This window comes from Glycine soja, chromosome 6 (assembly GCF_004193775.1).
Source record: "Glycine soja cultivar W05 chromosome 6, ASM419377v2, whole genome shotgun sequence".
Lineage (NCBI taxonomy): Eukaryota > Viridiplantae > Streptophyta > Magnoliopsida > Fabales > Fabaceae > Glycine > Glycine soja.
The window spans coordinates 21,631,988-21,651,000 of NC_041007.1; the positions used below are offsets into that span (position 1 = coordinate 21,631,988).

The 19,013-nt window shown below is 35.1% G+C and overlaps 1 protein-coding gene across 1 annotated transcript; it reads left to right on the forward strand.

The window, feature by feature from the left end:
* Positions 1–1,343: 1,343 nt before the first annotated feature.
* LOC114415992 (probable WRKY transcription factor 40) lies at positions 1,344–2,231 on the forward strand. Its single transcript, XM_028380865.1, has 3 exons — positions 1,344–1,400; positions 1,517–1,636; positions 1,827–2,231. The coding sequence occupies exons 1-3, from the start codon at positions 1,344–1,346 to the stop codon at positions 2,229–2,231; spliced, it is 582 nt and encodes a 193-aa protein (XP_028236666.1).
* Positions 2,232–19,013: the final 16,782 nt, after the last annotated feature.

Here is a 19,013-nt window from a genome sequence, read left to right on the forward strand (position 1 = left end):
GCCAACCTGACTCATCCTACCCAGGCTGGCATCGAAATATAACTAGAAAAGCCTCCAAAATAGTGATAATGATAGCAGACTTTATAAATTGTAAGAAAAACAGCAAAAATTATTGTGATGTTCTTCCTATCTATATTGTTGTTACTTGCATGGCCTTGTTTATTAAATACACATCAAGAATTTTATGCCCAAACACTCCACTACTCTAACAAAATCTCAACATAAAACATAATGATCTATATACCACATATAAGAACAAGCAAGAAAGAAATCAACCTATTCTGATTCAGAACCCTTAACACATATACATCAGCAATCCTTTCAACAAACCAGGCAAACCTAAAAAATTCCAAATGCAAGTAAAACCTAAATTAATAATAACTGTAGAAGAAGAAAGAATGGTGTTACGGTTTACTTGCACGGGAGATCTTCAATAGAGACAGTGGTGTTGGTCGAGCATTCTGGTGCACAAGTCACGACTGGAATATTGGAAGTTGGTTAGAACATAATCCTGCATGAAAATTGAAAATTCAATATTCAATCGTTATTTAGATTCTAACAGTATCCTACAAATGACTGTATGACTGACATCATCCAAAAATATTACGTAGGTAACAGTTTAAACCTACAAACTGGATTCAGGTCTATTAGTTAGTGAAATTAAACACTAAAATTGTTTGATTTTTCAAATATAGACACTATGAACCTTTTCACGTTATGGTATAATTGACAGTAACTAAAACTTTAAAAAATCAAAGGAAATTAGCCAACAGGAAGGAAAATGGAATGCTGAAACAATATAGACAGGAGCACATACTTGAATGATTTATAATGATCAAATTTCGACATCAAAAACTAATAAACCTAGGCTATCCTTCTTATACAGATTGAGCCTCTACCCTGGTCTACAACAACTACTTGTTGTAGTTAAAAATCCACCACCACAATCTGCCATGATGCTGATGTGGCCACTTATTAACAGCATTGAGTCTGCTTACTTATGGTTTTCCCGTAGAATTAGGGTGATGAAAGGTGATGGGTGAAATTTTGTGATCTGATGCACCTATCATATCCTATAACTTTATTGATACTTGATAGTGATCTTATGGTTCTAATGTTGTATAGAAAAAAGTAGTACTAGGATGGGCATGAGGAAATAATGTTTCCATGAAATGAATTTAAAGTGTATATCTAGTGACATGGAATGAACAGTAGTGGAAACTCTGAGCAGCAAGTGCGAGAAACTTCAATCTCATTTTCAAGAGATCAATAATGAGGAACAAAAAGTGGGCACGAAGTCAGACCAAAGTGGATCAGTATTATTAGCTAGACCCGAGTTTTCGATGGCACAAAAGCCATCACAAATCTTTTTTAAAACCCATCCCAAGGACAATAGTTTGGTATGCCTATTAATTATAATGACTTGTGCGTGCCATATGACTTGGTTAATGCTCAAATATACACTGTTATGAAATTCATACATTTTACACGAATTTTAATTCCTTTGGGAATATAGATGGTAAAAGATGGTTATCAGTGGAAGAAGTATGGACAGAAGAAGGTTACCAAAGACAATCCTTCGCCTAGAGCTTATTTCGAGTGCTCCCTGGCTCCTAGCTGCTCAAATTTGAAAAAGGTATGTATATTTAATTGATTATCATTTGTCATGTTTTTGATTCAGCAAAATTGTCATAGACTAAGTTTTTTCAAGACTCTGATTTCAAGAAAGCATGCATTGCTATTGCTCCATGGTTTTTAATGTTTGTGATTTCGATGAGCCACAATAGTGGTCAAACTTAAAACCTTTATGCAATTACATGTGTTAGGTGCAAAGAAGCATACAGGATAAGTCTATCCTTGTTGCAACTTATGAAGGAAAGCACAACCATGGTGTTTTTCATGATTTACTCAAGCCATCATCTTCTATACCCGAAACCTCAATAATGATTAATAATTTACCTATAACAAACATGCCTAACGACAAAGATACGTTGAACATTGACCTTGCTCTATGTAATTCGGATCAAACAGATATAAGACTTTGTGATGATGTTAAGCAACAGAACCACCGTGGCAGCAAAAGCAAAATTGAAGAATATGTAACTCCTCTAGTTAAAGATCCTGACTTCATCATGCCATTAGCTGAAGCAGTTGCCCACTCCCTCAAGAGCCAGACTTATAAGCAAGTGGGTCTTAACCTGAATTTGGGTCTTCCAGAACCTCATTTGTGAAGCAAGGTGAATGCACCTCAAAAATGTTGGGGATAATTTTAAATGGAGGTGGGAAAAAGTAGAAAAATGTAATATAGACTGTAGACTATAAGCATTACAGAATGCAATTGAACACGTGGACAGACAAGTGACATAAATTCTAAAATAAAAAAGGGAATGGAGAATTATCCAAGTAAAAGAAATTAGGGTGATACGTTAGCCAGAAAAATGTACTTTGTAGAACAATATAATTTGTTATATGAAAATCAAAAAATAAAGAGTTAATGCCTACTTTGTTGTAAATTATTAAGCATAATGTGGCTGGACCCTAGGTACCATTATGGGTTGAGATGGTGTTGCGGAAACTAAAGAATCAAAGATGTTGATTTTGAACTTACATAAAACTATGTAAGTCAAAGATGTTTAAATTAATCAATAATAAAACAAAATCTTAATTCTCAAGTCATCGATGAATGATAGGACATGCAAAGATATATAATGCACTGGCTATTGCCTATAGTAGTGCATATACATATAAGACAAATTGGTGCACGTGCTGGTTGGAACTAAAAAATTTCAGATAAGGAAAATTCTTATAGGGTCTAGGCTAGCTATAGGAAGCTATATTATGATAATTGATGAATGGTTTGCACTCTGCAGGAAGAAAGGGAGAAGGGGATAGACATGATTGTTGTTTCGGAGAAGAGTGCTGGAAATGATGCTAACAAGTGTCTTAGTAACACCAGTGACGCCAACACTGAGGGTTCAATATGGGGCTACTTCACGTGCAGGTTTATGAATGATTACGACATATATAGGGTTTGGATGTTTCCTTTTATTAATGTAAAATGAGTGTACAAGTAGCTAATTCCATGTATTACTTTTTTTATATATATTTTTTATAGTTATATTATAGGTGTAAAATATTCAACCATGGTTATTAATGATTAACTTTTACTGAATAACTAAATTGATCGTTAAATTTTTTCTTATAACTACAAATTTTAAATTTTATTTAAAGAATTTGACTGCAATTTGACTCAAATCAGATATATTGTAATATAAAATTTACTTCTTAAACATACATGAATTTTTTCATGTTAAATTTTATTATAGTGGTGACATATTTATTTTCCTCGTGACGTACAGTAAATAAAGTAAGTGAAAATCAAACTATTTTAATAAACAACTCACCTATCAAAATGAGTAAGTTAACTACTTTTTTTTATACGATTGATGTACAGTGCTACATGGTTAATGAGACTTTAAACGTGTTATGATGTTTAAACTAAATAATCGTATCTCAAAGATAACCATGATGATACAACTGAAAAGCGACTACCTCTATAGATGTTCAATGAAAGGACTTTGAGATCTAAATGATACCAACTACATGGTATTGCTTAATGATTCAGAAACATCTGAAGAAAGCTTCGTTTTCAAGAGGGTATCTAAACAAAGATTGGAAAAACAATATAGCTTGGGTCCAGTACTTTCCGCACACTAGTAGTATGAATTCACAAGAAACTTTCCAATTTAAAATAAAATGTAATATATAATGTGGCTTGAACAGGGGGCAGTTCTTCAAACCATGAAGTATATGGACTGGTTTAATCTTATATTAATTCTAATAAATTACAAGAACAACACAAGTAAGCTAGGTTGTCACACTACTAGAAAAACTGTTTTTCACGTCGCGGTATCTACATCGGTTATAAAAAAACCAATGTAGTACATGGTGCAGTGGCATTTTCGTAATAAATGCCAACTATATTATGCTGTTAATGATGGTTTTTTATAAACCGCCTTTGATGTTAATGTTACAAAGGCGGTTTTATAAAAACCGTCTTTGATCGAAGTCATTTTTAATTATTTTATTCATTTTCACTTTCATTAATTCACAACCCCTAAACCTAAAAAGCTTCCAGGAGAAAGGAGGAGCAACACAAAGGAAGGCCCGCCGTTGTGGTGTTGTCAGAGAAGAAGCCGCCAAGGCCGCGCGACACACAGTGAAGAAGACCATGAAGCAGTAACCTCTCTTTCTCTCTCTACTATTTCCCCCCTTTTCACTTCCACTTAGGGTTAGGTTTCTCTCTCTCTCCCTCTTCAATTCTTTAGGTTTTTCTTTTTGTTTCTTTCGAATCGAAACTCCTTCAGAGAAATTAACGAAACCACAACAATTACTGTCATCGATTCGTTTCACAATTTTCTTTCTTTTTTTTCTGTGTTCAATTTTCTTCAATAAAACGCTACTGAGCCACGCGTCGATGCAGTGCGCGTGGAACATGTGACCGCACTTGGGTAGCAAGTGAAGTGCGTCGTCGGCGTCGTCGAACTCCTCCAAACACACCGCACACTGAAACGCAGGGTTTTGCGGTGTCCTCATTTTGATTGTGGAGTAGTACGTGACGAGACACGTGGTGAGCACGTGCGGGTCGACTCCGCACGCGTGGCTTGTGGAAGCGCCTGGGGTTGTTCTTCGTGGGAGCAGTAGCAAATGAAGATGGAGCAGAATGTGGTGAAGAGGAGGGCGAAGAGGAAGATCACGAGTAACATGGGAAGCGTTGCTTTGGTGGAAGGGACATGAGCCACTACTGGTGCTACAGGGGATTGAGCATATGAATATGATGATGATGATGCTAGGAGGAAGAAGAGTACAATGAATTTCATTTGGATTCTTAATTAGTGTGTGTGTGACAAATTAAGGTTGTTGGGTTTTAATGATATTTTGAGTGAGAGTGGTTTTTGTTGTGTTTAAATAAGTGTATGTGCTGATGTGTTGCCATAGTTAGTTTGGTAAGAAGAGAAAGGAACATGGGAATGTTTTGTTTGTTTAACTTGTTAGGATAAGAAGTGGTTTTGGATGTGTCGTGATGGTTTTTATGATGGATAGAAATTAGAGTAGATAACATGCAAAACAAGTTTTCATATTATTCTTTTATTTTGACGAGCTAATGTTTTGAAGTATTGTGTGCTTTTATTATTCTTTTATTTCACTATTTTTTATTTTATTGGTTACATTGTTGCTATTAGGGAGATTGGAATGGAGCTGGAGCTCACTCAAACTACAGGTAACATAACATAGAGCCTATATTGTATTTTACTTTTTCAGATTATTGTTTGAATTATTTCCATTTTGAGAACTTGAAATGAATGGTGATTTCAGCACCAAGTCCATGGAAAACCTTAAAATATCACAATATTTTTCTTGTAGTTGTTAACAAGTGGATATAAATTTATACCATCAAGTATCAACTAATAAAGAATTGAATTATTCCATTTAATCCTTTTCATAAAAAATAAGTAATAGTGTTAAAAAATACTACTATGTTATGACTTATTTCGAAATGATTGGAACTAATATGCAGGGCTTTAGTCCTTAGTTTCTTGTTTTTTTCCTCCTAAAAGTGCTTTTTGAAAGTTATCCAAACAAGGCCTGAGTATGTTTCTGTGATTGTGAATCAATTCGTGTTTTACGTTTCAAACCATTAATGGAATGTTCTGTATGCATGCACAGAGCTGAGTTCATTTAGTTCAGAAAGGGTTATAGTGAGTCTGCAAAAGATGATGCTTGCCATGTCCAACTACATTCCAAATTTTAATCTAACTAGCCAACAGGTAGAGTTGTGTGTGTGCTTAAGGTTGACTCTATACAATAAACATTATCTACTTATCTCATGATAGAAAAGTCAGGAATCCACTTATGTAATAAAGTAGATCCCCAAATATTCTAAACATATGGTGTAGTATCAAATCCCAAAGATAAAAACACTTTGCAAGAAAGAAAATACTTTTTCCAAGATTCTAAAAAAAAAAGTCACTAGGTTAAAATTAACTTATACTCTCTAACTTTCTCGAAAACTTGTACTCCTATAACTTTTCTTATAGTTAAGAATAAAATACTTGACTAAAAGCTTACATAAGCTAGAAGCTAATCCAAGTTGGACAATAGTTATTTACTTATATGGAATCCATTTAAGTGCTTGACATCCTGATTCAATTCTCATGGAAATCTATTTTTTGTATTCAGTAAGAGTTAGTTCTAGGCCAGCTGATGCTGCAATTGCTAGACTTATTCAAGGAACAAAGGTGCTTACATCAGGAGGGACCGATAAGCTATTTCAACAAACATTTGGGGGTTTTCCAGGAGAGAAGCTCTTATAGCCATGTGCTTGCTACATATCAACAAACTCTGGACCTCTAATTGGAACACTCTATATATCCACCAAAAGATTAGCATTTTGCAGTGACTCTCTATTGTGCCATCATCCATTCTCCCTACAGCAGCATGAATGCGTTTATTATAAGGTACCTTTTCACCTCATTGCCTAGTTATATTTTTATGCAGTTCACATGAATTAGTTTTAGGGATGATATTCACACACTATTCATCAAAGTCTCATTGCCTGGTATTTTTTATTAGTATTAAATTCGTTTTAGTTACTTATCTCAGGTCTCAGATGAAATACGGTTGTATATTTCAAAGCAATATTTCTCTCATTTTTTGTTCCAATTTTTTATAAATGTTTTGTTTGCTTGCGGAATTAATGGTGATTTTATGAATTTAGATGTTGTCATCTGCTGGAATGGAGCTTATGCATGATTTTGGTATAAATATTATTAAGAATTTGTTGTTTATTTTAATCATGCTAATTTTGAATGCAGTAACATCTCTGTGTATCCATATTTATGTTTCTTTACTTGTATTCCATTAATAAGCAGTTCATCTGCTGAATATGTAACTAATTTCCGGATAAAGTAATTTCTATATTTGAATTTTCAGGGAAGAGTGAAATGGCGGCATCACCCGACATCATTTTTGATATTTTGAATTCCAAAGGTATCATTTTAATAACTTCTCATGTATGCATAATTCCTTTCTCCCTTTCTGAATGATGAACTAAAACAGATTTTTGGGTTTTATGGAGAAATTAGAGAAGTTGTTCTTGTTGGTTTTCATCAAATTTTGGCGTTTGTGTTTTAAAATAATACAAGCATTGTTAAATATTGTCTCTGTAATTGCAAATCTATGAATATCCACAATTGAATCATGTCAAATTTATTGAATTTTATGATGTTCGGGCTGCAGAAGCTTCTCTTTGTGCATTGAATGGGATCTGCTTTGCTGGGAAGCACATTAAGCTTGAACCTGGTCTTCCCAAGATTGCAACATGGTTGCTACTGCCACTTATTTTTTATTTTTAATTTATTTTTCTCTTTTTTTAAATTAACTTTTGCAACTATTTTCTACTATTTTATTGCTACATGGTTGCTGCTACCATTTTAAATGTGCAAACCTTGCTTTTGTAGTATGATGCAGCAGTCACAAAAGGGAAAAGATGAACATGATTTTGGTCATAGTTTGAGTTACAACATATCCTTAAGGCATAAAGGTATGATTTTTGTCTGCTTTCACTTGTCTTTTTTTCCTCGTGGTAGTATTGGGTCCACACATGCCTCCATGGTATCATTGGTATATATATCCATGACTCAAAAGGTCTTTTGAATTTAACTTTCTTGCCCATTTGCATTTCACATCTTTCAAGTGTGCATCCTTTATCTTTCCAAACATTCTTTTACTTTCAAAGTTAAGTATGTATAGTTCTTTTGCAAAATTCACAGCATTTTCGTTTAAATTGTTTTCAGTTTGGCTGCTCTATTTTAGATGTTTGCACTTAATTTTGGTTTAAATTCTTTTATATTTCTGAAATTTACATACCTTTTTTTATATTTTTGGCTATTTAGGAAAGATATTTTAACTAGATTTTAATTTTTTTACTAACTAAAAAATGTATTTAATCATTTGATGAATAAATTTTTTTAATAACTTTTAATTATTTGAAACACTTTTAATAACTTCGAATTTAGTTTGTCTCTATTAATGCCCGCATGATTTGTACTTGGCTATTTGCAGTTGTTTGGAGAGATTCCTGCACGGTAAGTATAAGTACCTTTCTGCATTCCCCCTTTTATTTTATGCCTAAGTTCTTATAATTTATAGACTAATATGATCTAAATTCTACTTTTTTTTTTGCTTAGTTAATTTGAGTAGATTAATTTATAGATCTACATGGATAGATGTTCAAAATTTCTCTGGCAAACTCAATACATGATAATTAACATGATATTAGATTTTAAAAAATGTGTTTTTTCTTTTGTTAATGTTAGAATAAAGAAGTCATATGAGACCCAAAGAATGTATTATAATTGTTTTCTTGTCATAATATATTATAATTGTTGTTGTTGAGCAAGTCCTTTTGAAGTTTGTCTAGTATTTATCATCAAGCTCTAGAATAGGAGTTAAAGCAAAATGGACATCATAAAGACAAATAAAGAGCAAGTTTAAAAAAAGAATAAATGAGGTATAGTTTTAAATTAATTACTTAATTTTTTATGTATTTTTGTTGCTTATTTTATTAACAGATATTCTACTATTTTTGTTTTATAATATATTGAAAATTGGATTGTTCTTAGAATTGTTAAAAGATTATTAACAAATTATAGTTCAAAATTATTTTATTTATTTTGAATCACCATCCCTATATAACGAAGTTATCTTAACAAAAAGAAAAAGGAAAATAATTATTAGTGATGAAATTTGCACGACCCCATTTTTTGTGGGTCCCTCTTGATGATTAATTAAATTCATAAATTTGCACTTAAATTTGTCTCTATAATAATTAATTAATTAATATATTTAAGATTATAAAGTTAATTTCATTAATATTTTTTATACTTTATTTATATTTTCAATTTTGAATTCTTAGGACTAACATGGTTAAGAATTTAAGATAATAATATGTTGTCTAAAATTATTAGAATACAATAGAGATATCTCATTTTGACACATTTTTATGGGATGTTTTTACCTTTGATTTTTATTAAGTAATTGCCATATAATTAATTGCTCACTGTGACGTTTTATTTAATTTATCTTCTTTCTCTTTCTTCCGCTTTTGAAAAATGCAACAAAAAGTCAATTCTTATTCATGCACATCGTGGCAAAAAGCCAAAAATGCTTTACCTTTATATACAAAGTGAACCAGCCAATAGATATAATATATTGTCTTCACATACCAACCAATAAATTATGTAAAATTTATAAAATTTTTGGAAGGGCCATGACCCTCTCACAGTAAGCTAAGTTCCGCCACCAATTATTATATTGATAAATTTGGTCTTCAAATTTTAAAAATATGTAAGTTTAGTTTTTTATTCAATAATTCATTATTTTTTTATATTTATTTAAGAGAGATTAAAATTTAACTATTGGATTCCTTGGACTAAAACTTAGCTTATATGATTTTTAATGAGTCAAACAACATTTGTAAACATATATGCTAAATGTCCTGATCCTCTCACTCTTGTTGTTAACATTGGATATGCAAACTCTAATTCTCTCTGTTTTTTAATATGAAAAATATGCAATCTTACTTAAAAGTTATTAGTATAAAATATATATGTTAAAATTTATTTGTCTCTGGGCAAAAGGAAATAAAAATCTAGTGTTGCTTAATAGGTTGAAGATGGAAATATTTCTTATATTTTATAAGATATGTGATGTGTCATTATTTTTTTTATTTCTTAACCTTTTTGTCACCAATTTAATTACTGATTAACTCTAATTGTCAAATTTATTATTCAGTTTTATCAATTGGGCCCACTTGACTAATTTGGTGTTTTTAATTCAATTTCAGGATAATTATAAGCAATTGGGCTGAGTCAGATTGGACTTGAAGAGAGCAAACAATTTTATTAGATTTCGTCTAATTTCATTTTATTGCGTTCAATTTTTATTTCGTTTTAGGCTGAAATAATGTAATCAGGCCCAATGACTTTGAGTGACCCTTATAAATAGCACAACCTTGGGATTCGTGAGGAAGCTATTCTATTACATACTATTCTATTATTCAAGAGAGAATACCTAAGCTAAGTGCATGGAGTTTTAGGGTTTTACATTTTTAGCTTTGTATTACTGTTCACGTGAATGCATTTTTCCATTTTCTGCTTCTAATTGCAATTTCGTTTTTGTTCCTTCTTCTACCTTTAGCTTCATTTACGTTTTCTGCCTTTAGCTTCATTTACGTTTTCTGCTTTCATTGAATTTATGGAAGGCTAAATTTCTAGTGTTGTTTCCTTCTAAGGATGAATCATAACTCTCTTTGAGGTTCTGTTTTTAATGTTGCTCTCTTATCGGTTTTCCCTTCACCGATTAACCCATATTTGTTGATGTTAATCTATGCACACTTCGTGTTCGATTAATTGCCTCTGTGCTTAAGTTACTTTCGTGCTTAATGAACAAGGGATTAATTGGTGTATGAGTTGCTTACTCACATATTGACAACCTTAAGTTGATTTTCGCTTAGTAAATTAAATTAGGGTTGGACTAAGTGGTTAACTGTTAGGGATGAAATCCTCATAACCTAGGATAAGAGAATGGCTTCTGAATCAAGAGGATACAACACGTTTTTAATACTATTAATTTTCTATTTCAGTCTGCTTGTTCTTTAATTCACAAAACAATCAACCCCCCAATCGTTATTGTTACTGTTCTAGCGAAGCATATTATGAACATTTGGTTAGTCATTGCTCGTTGGGAAACGACCTAGGATCACTTCCTAGTTACTGCATTCTAATGTTTATTTGATTCGGGTACGACCTCGATCAAATTTGGCGCCGTTGCTGGGGAACAGTGGTCCAAAAGTTCATAATAGCTAGTGATTCGTGCTTTATGTTTAGTTGTTTTACATTTAATTCTTTTGTTTAGTATGTTCGTGTTGTGTTAGTGTGCTATGTTAGTGTGTTGTTCTATTTTATTTGATGTTCTGTTTTGCAATTTAGTAGTACCCCTTGTTCAGCGCTTCCCTTATTTCAATTTTATGTTTTGCTGAGAATGATGCTTAGTGACAGAATTAGAGACTGATTATGTGTTACTATTCACACAGCATTACATTAGTGACTGACTTAGTGACGGCTGCTTACAATTTAATTGGCGATTTTTGTTTTGATAGTTAGGGTTGTTATTTTTGGCTGAATTTTTGTGTGCCAGGTTCTTTTGACTCATATTTTGTGTGAAAAATACCAGGAACACTTGTTGTGGCTGGATTTGAGAGTTTCAAAAAAATTTGAGAAATTGTGTTTAGCAAAACTTCAAACGGTCATAACTTTTGCTCCGGATATCAGAATGACTATTATTATATATGTATTTGGGGTAGAAAAAAATTCCGTGGCAGCCAAGCAAAGCTTGGTTGAGGTCTCTAACTAGCCAAAATCGTCTGTTTACTAGTTTTTTTTTCTTCAAGTTTTATTGTTCTATTTTTTCTAGACTTTCCTTAGGCAGTTTCCATAGTTAGACTTTGAATTTTTGTCTGAAAATTTTTGTGCTATCTTTTCATGATTTTAGGGTGTTGCTCACAAAATTTTAGCTCATTTGGATATCATTTGAGTATAGTTGTAGTTTTAACCCACCTCTTTTGCCCTGTTTGAGAAACACATGAACTACTGCATATAGTGCATGACTAGAGGCAATCCAGGTGACTTACAACCCTTTGATCCTGAAATAGATAGAACATTTCATAGATTGGTTAGGCATAGTGTGCATCTTGATTACCCTGAAAATTTTGTACCTTTTGAGCATCCTGAGCATTTTGTTATTGGTGAGTCTAAGCATTTTGTGGTTGGTAATTTTGAACATCCTAATTTTGAGCATTCTAAAAATATGGCTCAACCTCCACCTCGTGAGAGGACTCTAAGGGAAATGGTTGCACCTGATTTCACTTATGAAAGCTTGTGCATTCAATACTCTGATGAGGATGTCCCATATGTTCTTAAAACTGGACTGATCCACTTGTTGCCCAAGTTTCATGGTCTTGCAGGTGAAGACCCTCATAAACATCTGAAAGAATTCCATATTGTCTGCTCCACCATGAAACCTCCAAATGTCCAAGAAGATCACATCTTTCTGAAGGCCTTTCCTCATTCTTTGGATGGAGTGGCAAAATATTGGTTGTAGTACCTTGCTCCAAGGTCCATTACGAGCTGGGATGACCTAAAGAGAGTGTTCTTAGAGAAATTTTTCCCTGCTTCTAGGACCACTGCCATCAGGAAGGATATTTCAGGCATCAGGCAACTCAGTGGAGAAAGCCTATATGAATACTGGGAAAGATTCAAAAAATTATGCGCCAGTTGCCCTCACCACCAAATTTCTGAGAAACTTCTTCTCCAATATTTTTATGAAGGACTTAGTAACATGGAGAGAAGTATGATTGATGCTGCCAGTGGTGGAGCCCTTGGAGACATGACCCCTGCTGAAGCCAGGAATTTAATTGAGAAGATGGCTTCCAACTCCCAATAATTTAGTGCCAGAAATGATGCTATTGTCATTAGAGGAGTGCATGAGGTAGCCACGAATTCATCTTCATCATCTGAAACTAAGGAGCTTGAGGGAAAACTAGATGCTTTGGTTAACCTGGTAACCCAGTTGGCCTTGAATCAGAAATTTATACCTGTCACAAGAGTCTGTGGTTTATGCTCCTTTGCCGACCACCATACAGACCTTTGCCCTTCTATGTAGCAATCTGGAGCAATTAAGCTGCCTGAATCTTATACTGCAAACATTTACAATAGACCTCCTCAACCTCAGCAGCAAAATCAACCACAGCAGAACAATTATGACTTCTCTAGCAACAGATACAATTCCGGATGGAGGAATCACCCAAATCTCAGATGGTCTAGCCCTCAACAACAACAATAGCAACCTGCTCCTTCCTTCCAAAATGCTACTGGTCCAAGCAGGCCATACGTTCCTCCTCCAATGCAACAACAACAACCACAGTAGCCACAACAGCAACAACAACAGAGACAACAATCAACTGAGACCCCTTCTCAACCTTCCTTATTAGTAAGGCAAATGACAATACAAAATATGCAGTTTCAGCAAGAGACAAGAGCCTCCATTCAAAGTTTGACCAATCAGATGGGACAGATGGCCACTCAGTTGAACCAAGCTTAGTCCCAAAACTCTGACATGCTGCCTTCTCAAGCTGTGCAGAATCTGAGAAACGTGAGTGCCATCACTTTGAGGTCTGGTAAGCAAACTGAAGTGCCTATCCTAGTAGCAGAACCTACACCTGAAAGAGAGAATGAGATAGATGCACAAAAGAGACAGCCTCCTGACCATGCAGGACCTTCTTCTAGCAATTTTGATGTACGACAGCCTTTTATTCCTCTTCCATTTCCACCTAGAGCAATTCCTAACAAAAAGATGGAAGAGGTAGATAAGGAGATCTTAGAGACTTTCAGGAAGGTAGAAGTGAATATACCTCTTGTGGATGCCCTCAAACAGATTCCAAGATATGCCAAGTTTTTAAAAGAGTTGTGCACCCACACGAGGAAGCTTAAGGAAAATGAAAGAATTACCATGGGCAGAAACGTGTCCGCATTGATAGGTAAATTTGTTCCTCACATTCCTTAGAAATGTAAACACCCAGGTACTTTCTGTGTACCTTGCATTATTGGGAACAACAATTTTAAGAATGCCATGCTAGACTTAGGAGCATCAGTGAGTGTCATGCCTCTGTCTATTTTTAATTCTTTATCTCTTGGACCTTTGCAATCCACAGATGTGGTAATTCATTTGGCAAATAGAAGTGTTGCTTACCTTGCAGGTTTCATAGAGGATGTATTGGTGAGGGTTGGAGAACTTATTTTCCCTGTTAATTTTTATGTTCTTGATATGGAAGAGGGATTCTCCCATGGTTCAGTTCCAATTATTTTAGACAAACCATTTATGAAAATAGCCCGAACCAAAATAGATGTTTAGGTAGGCACATTGTTTATGGAATTTGGTGATATTGTTGTTCATTTTAACATTCTTGATGCCATGAAACATCCATCTGAAAATCATTTTATTTTCCGTGCTGAGATACTTGATCAACTTGTTGATGAATATATGTTTGATGTTCTTTCTATGCATGGTAACAAACATCCATTTGAGTCTGATCTACATAATTGTCATCTTTCATGCATTGAATCTGAGGTTGAATTGGATCTTAAATCTGATCTTTATGCTGACAGCAATGTTGAATTTGAGCCTGGTTCTGATTTGTTGGGTGTTGTACCTTTTGATGTCGATTTTGTAGAATCAGAATGCACTAACCCTATTGCAGGAAATACACATGCTTCTGATTTGCTTTATGAGATGCAGGATGAAGAACCTTCCTCTTCTCCTCCCACTGTTTAGCCATCACCCACACCAGAGCTTAAGCCTTTACCAGAAAACCTCAAGTATGCTTATTTAGAAGACAACAAAAAATTTCTAGTAATCATCTCTGCTTCCTTTACTGTTGAGCAAGAGGACAAGTTGCTGCTAGTGCTCAAGAAGCACAAGAAAGCCATTGGATGGACTTTAGCAGACATTCCTGGTATTAGCCCCTCTACCTGAATGCATAGAATACTTTTAAAGGATGGAGTTAAGCCAGTGAGGCAACCACAGCAGTGACTCAACCCCATCATTCTAGACGTGGTAAAAAAGGAAGTGACTAAGCTCTTACAAGCCGGAATCATTTACCCCATTTCTGACAGTCAGTGGGTGAGTCCAGTCCAAGTGGTTCCTAAGAAGACAGTCCTCACAGTAATAAAAAAATGAGAGGGATGAGCTTATCCCCACAAGAGTGTAGAACATCTTGAGAGTCTGCATTGACTATAGGAGGCTGAACCAGGCAACTAGGAAGGATCATTTTCCCCTGCCATTCATTGATCAAATGCTTGAGCGCTTGGCAGGTAAGTCCCATTATTGCTTCCTTGATGGTTTTTCTAGGTATTTGCAAATTCATATTGCTCCTGAGGATCAAGAAAAGACCATATTCACTTGTCCCTTTGGTACTTTTGCCTATAGGAGGATGCCCTTTGGCCTATGCAACGCCCCTGGTACTTTCCAGCGGTGTATGCTTATCATTTTCAGTGATTTTCTAGAGAGTTGCATAGAGGTGTTTATGGATGATTTTACCATTTATGGATCCTCTTTTGATGCATGTTTGAATAGTCTGGATAGAGTTCTTAACAGATGCATTGAAACTAACCTTGTGCTAAATTTTGAAAAATGTCACTTCATGGTAGAACAAGGTATAGTTTTAAGGCATATCATTTCAAATAAAGGCATAGAGGTAGACCCTGCAAAAATACCTGTTATTTCACAATTGCATTACCCCTCTTGCGTGCGAGAGGTTCGTTCTTTTCTTGGTCATGCAGGGTTTTATAGACGTTTTATCAGGAATTTTAGCAAGGTGGCTCTTCCATTTTCCAATCTGCTGCAAAAGGAGGTGGAGTTCGATTTTGATGACAGGTGCGAAGAGGCCTTTGATCGCCTCAAGCGTGCGTCGACTACCACCTCTATCATTCAGGCACCTGATTGGACAGCCCCGTTTGAACTGATGTGTGATGCGTCCAATTATGCATTGGAGGTTGTCCTTGCCCAAAAGATTGACAAGCTGCCTCGGGTGATTTACTATGCTTCCAGAACTTTGGATGCTGCCCAAGCAAATTACACTACCACAGAAAAGGAGCTTTTAGCGATAGTTTTTGCTCTTGAAAAATTTCGTTCATATTTGCTTGGTTCTCATGTTATTGTTTATACTGACCATGCAGCTCTGAAGTACTTGTTGAAAATGGCTTAATCAAAGCCTAGATTGATCAAGTGGATGCTTTGGCTCCAAGAGTTTGATTTAGAGATCCGTGATCGGAGCGGTGCACATAATTTAGTAGCTAACCACCTGAGTAGGATTGAGCATGCTCTAGAGGACTCACCCATTCGGGATTATTTTCTGGATGACCATTTGTACATTCTGTATAGTATTTCCGATTCCTTCCCCACTCCTTGGTTTGCTAATATTGTGAATTATTTGGTTGTTTATGTTTTTCCTCCTTCAGCATCTAAAGCTCAAACTGATAAAATTAAAAGTGATGCTAAGCATTATATTTGGGATGACCCCTATTTATGGAAGATGTGTAGTGACCAAGTTATTAGGAGATGCATTCCAGACCATGAGATTAACTCGATCCTGAATTTTTGTCATTCTTCCGCACCAGGCGACCATCTTGGGATACAGAGGACAACTCGCAGGGTGCTTGACTATGGTTTCTATTGGCCCACCATTTTCAAGGATGCATGGAGAATTTGTAGTACTTGTGAGCCTTGTCAGAGAGCAGGTGGTTCACTTTCTTGAAAACAGCAAATGCCTCAACAACCTATATTGTTTTGTGAGGTGTTTGATGTATGGGGTATCGATTTTATGGGACCTTTCCCTGTCTCTTTTGGTTTTGTTTATATTCTCCTTGCTGTTGATTATGTTTCAAAATGGGTGGAAGCCAAAGCCACCCGAATTAACGATGCTAAGGTTGTTGTGGATTTTGTTAGATCTAATTTGTTTTGCAGGATTGGAATCCCTAAAGTCGTCGTTAGTGATCAAGGCACCCACTTTTGCAACAGATCAATGTATGCTTTGCTCTAAAAGTATGGGGTCGTTCATAGAATTTCCACACCTTACCACCCTCAAACTAATGGGCAGACTGAGATTTCAAACAGGGAGATAAAAAGGATCTTGGAGAAGATAGTGCAGTCTAACAGAAAGGATTGGAGCACCAGGCTGGATAATGCTCTTTGGGCGCATAAGACTGCCTACAAGGCACCCATAGGGATGTCCCCTTATCAGGTTGTCTTTGGCAAGGCATGTCATCTCCCCGTAGAGATAGAGCACAAAGCCTATTGGGCTGTGAAGACATGCAACTTCTCTTTTGACCAGGCTAGAGAGGAAAGAAAGTTGCAACTAAGTGAGCCAGATGAGATCCGTTTAGAAGCATATGAGAATTCCAAGTTCTACAAGGAAAAGACCAAGAAGTTCCATGACAACATGATAGCTAAGAAAGACTTCATGGTTGGACATAAAGTTTTATTGTATAACCCTAGGCTCGGACTCATGAGTGGTAAGTTGAGGTCAAAGTGGATTAGTCCTTTTATGGTAACTAACATTTTTCCTTATGGTACAGTTGAGATCAAAAGTGAATCCAAAGATAAGAGCTTCAAGGTCAATGGACACTGGCTGAAACCATTCCTCACAAATCCCTATTTAGTGGATGTCGTAGTGGAAGAGACCTCCTTACTCCACCCGACTTCTCCTCCGCCATGACTTAGGGAGTTTTCTTTTTATGTCTCCTTCTTTACTTTTGACGCACTTGTCCAATTTTATTGACTGATTTGATTGCTTTGAATCTTGTGATAGTGTCACATTGAGGACAATGTGTTATTTAAGTGTGGGGGGGGGGGGGAGATTGTTCTTTGTTTGGGTTTTTTCTAAGTTAATTTTGTTATTTTGGTTTTATGTTTTGTGTACAACATTGCATGTTTCTCTTTGAATTTTGGGTTATGTACAGGTAATGGGTAATTGTTTTTGAAATAAGAGTTTCTTGGCATTTTGTGAATTAAAATCCTTGTCTTCTCTACATGTCAAGTTAGTTATGAAAGGTCGAATTGAAAGTGATAAATTTACCATTGGTGAGATTTTGAGCCATTATTGTTTATTTTATTCGGTGTGCTTTGCCCCATTGATTACTTGCACAATAGCCTTGGCTTGACTCTTGTTGATACTTCTTGGTTCACATGCATGTTGGGAGATGATTTAGGCATTTTATTCTTATAAGCCTCTAGCCAAATGAGCCTACCTTGACTTAATTCCTTTGATAGCCCTTTTGAGCCCATGTTTCCCTTTCCTTGTTTTGAAGCTCACTACAAGCCTTAAGTGAAAAACCATGATATCACCTTACCCTTAAGGAATTTTGGAATTGTTTTGGGAATAAGTGTGGGGGGGGGGGGGGTATGTTTCATTGGAAGATATGATTTTTGGTCATGCTTTGGAATTGCTTTTGATTTTGTTGATATTAGAGGTTTTGGGTTTACTACTTTTGCTTAATTTTCACTTATTCCCCATCGCTCCTCTATTCATTTAGGGTTTTAGCTACTTATCCCATACTTCCCTCTACCTTGTCCTTGGCCCCATTACAACCTTTAAAGACCTTTTGATCCTCATGTGCATGTGTTTGTCAAGTTGTTTGTCAATTTTAGAATTTTGTCCAGTCTATGTGGTGTTTGTTTTCATGGGTGCTTTGAGAGTAAACAATAGCCTAGACACTTGAGAGATAGAGTGTTTATCTTGTGAGGCTATATCACTTATATTTGAGCTGATTGACTACCTGACCAATCTAGCTCAAAATCTAGAGATAGAAATGGAAATCTTTATTGAAAGGTGGAAATCACTGCGAGTTTGAGAATTCAGACCCTCCCCTTTCACCAACTTACTTCCCCAAAATGTGTCCTCTCTCTTCCGCTCTTCTCTTTATTCTATTATTCAATTTCATCCCCCTGTAACCTCCTATTTCTTTGTTAATTTAAATATATTAATTTAGGAAAGAAAGACTTTAGGATAGTAAAACTAACTATAGAGTTATCTTTGCTAATTATCTTAATTATATTAATTTAAATATTTTTATTACCTTAATTATCTTTGTTAATTAATAGCCATGTCAACATTAAACTAACTATAGAGTTAATGATAGTAAAACTTTAGGAAAGAAAGACACTTAAAAATAGAGACACCTATTTGAACAATAGAGACTCCTATTTAAACACCCGCAAAAGTAAGGATTTAGAAATTTGATTAGCCATAGTTTTACCAGAGACACATGTTTGAAGATAGTCACATATAGTTCATGTGTGTCTGCTTCCCTGAACAATTATTTTGAATTTTGTTTCCA

What these genes read in the sequence shown, in the direction of transcription:
- LOC114415992 (XM_028380865.1), top strand. Translation starts at nt 1,344, where the DNA reads ATGGCACAAAAGCCATCACAAATCTTTTTTAAAACCCATCCCAAGGAC. An exon ending in ATCCCAAGGACAATAGTTTG is followed by an intron (nt 1,401 to 1,516) that starts GTATGCCTATTA and finishes TTGGGAATATAG; the next exon opens with ATGGTAAAAGATGGTTATCA. An exon ending in GCTGCTCAAATTTGAAAAAG is followed by an intron (nt 1,637 to 1,826) that starts GTATGTATATTT and finishes TACATGTGTTAG; the next exon opens with GTGCAAAGAAGCATACAGGA.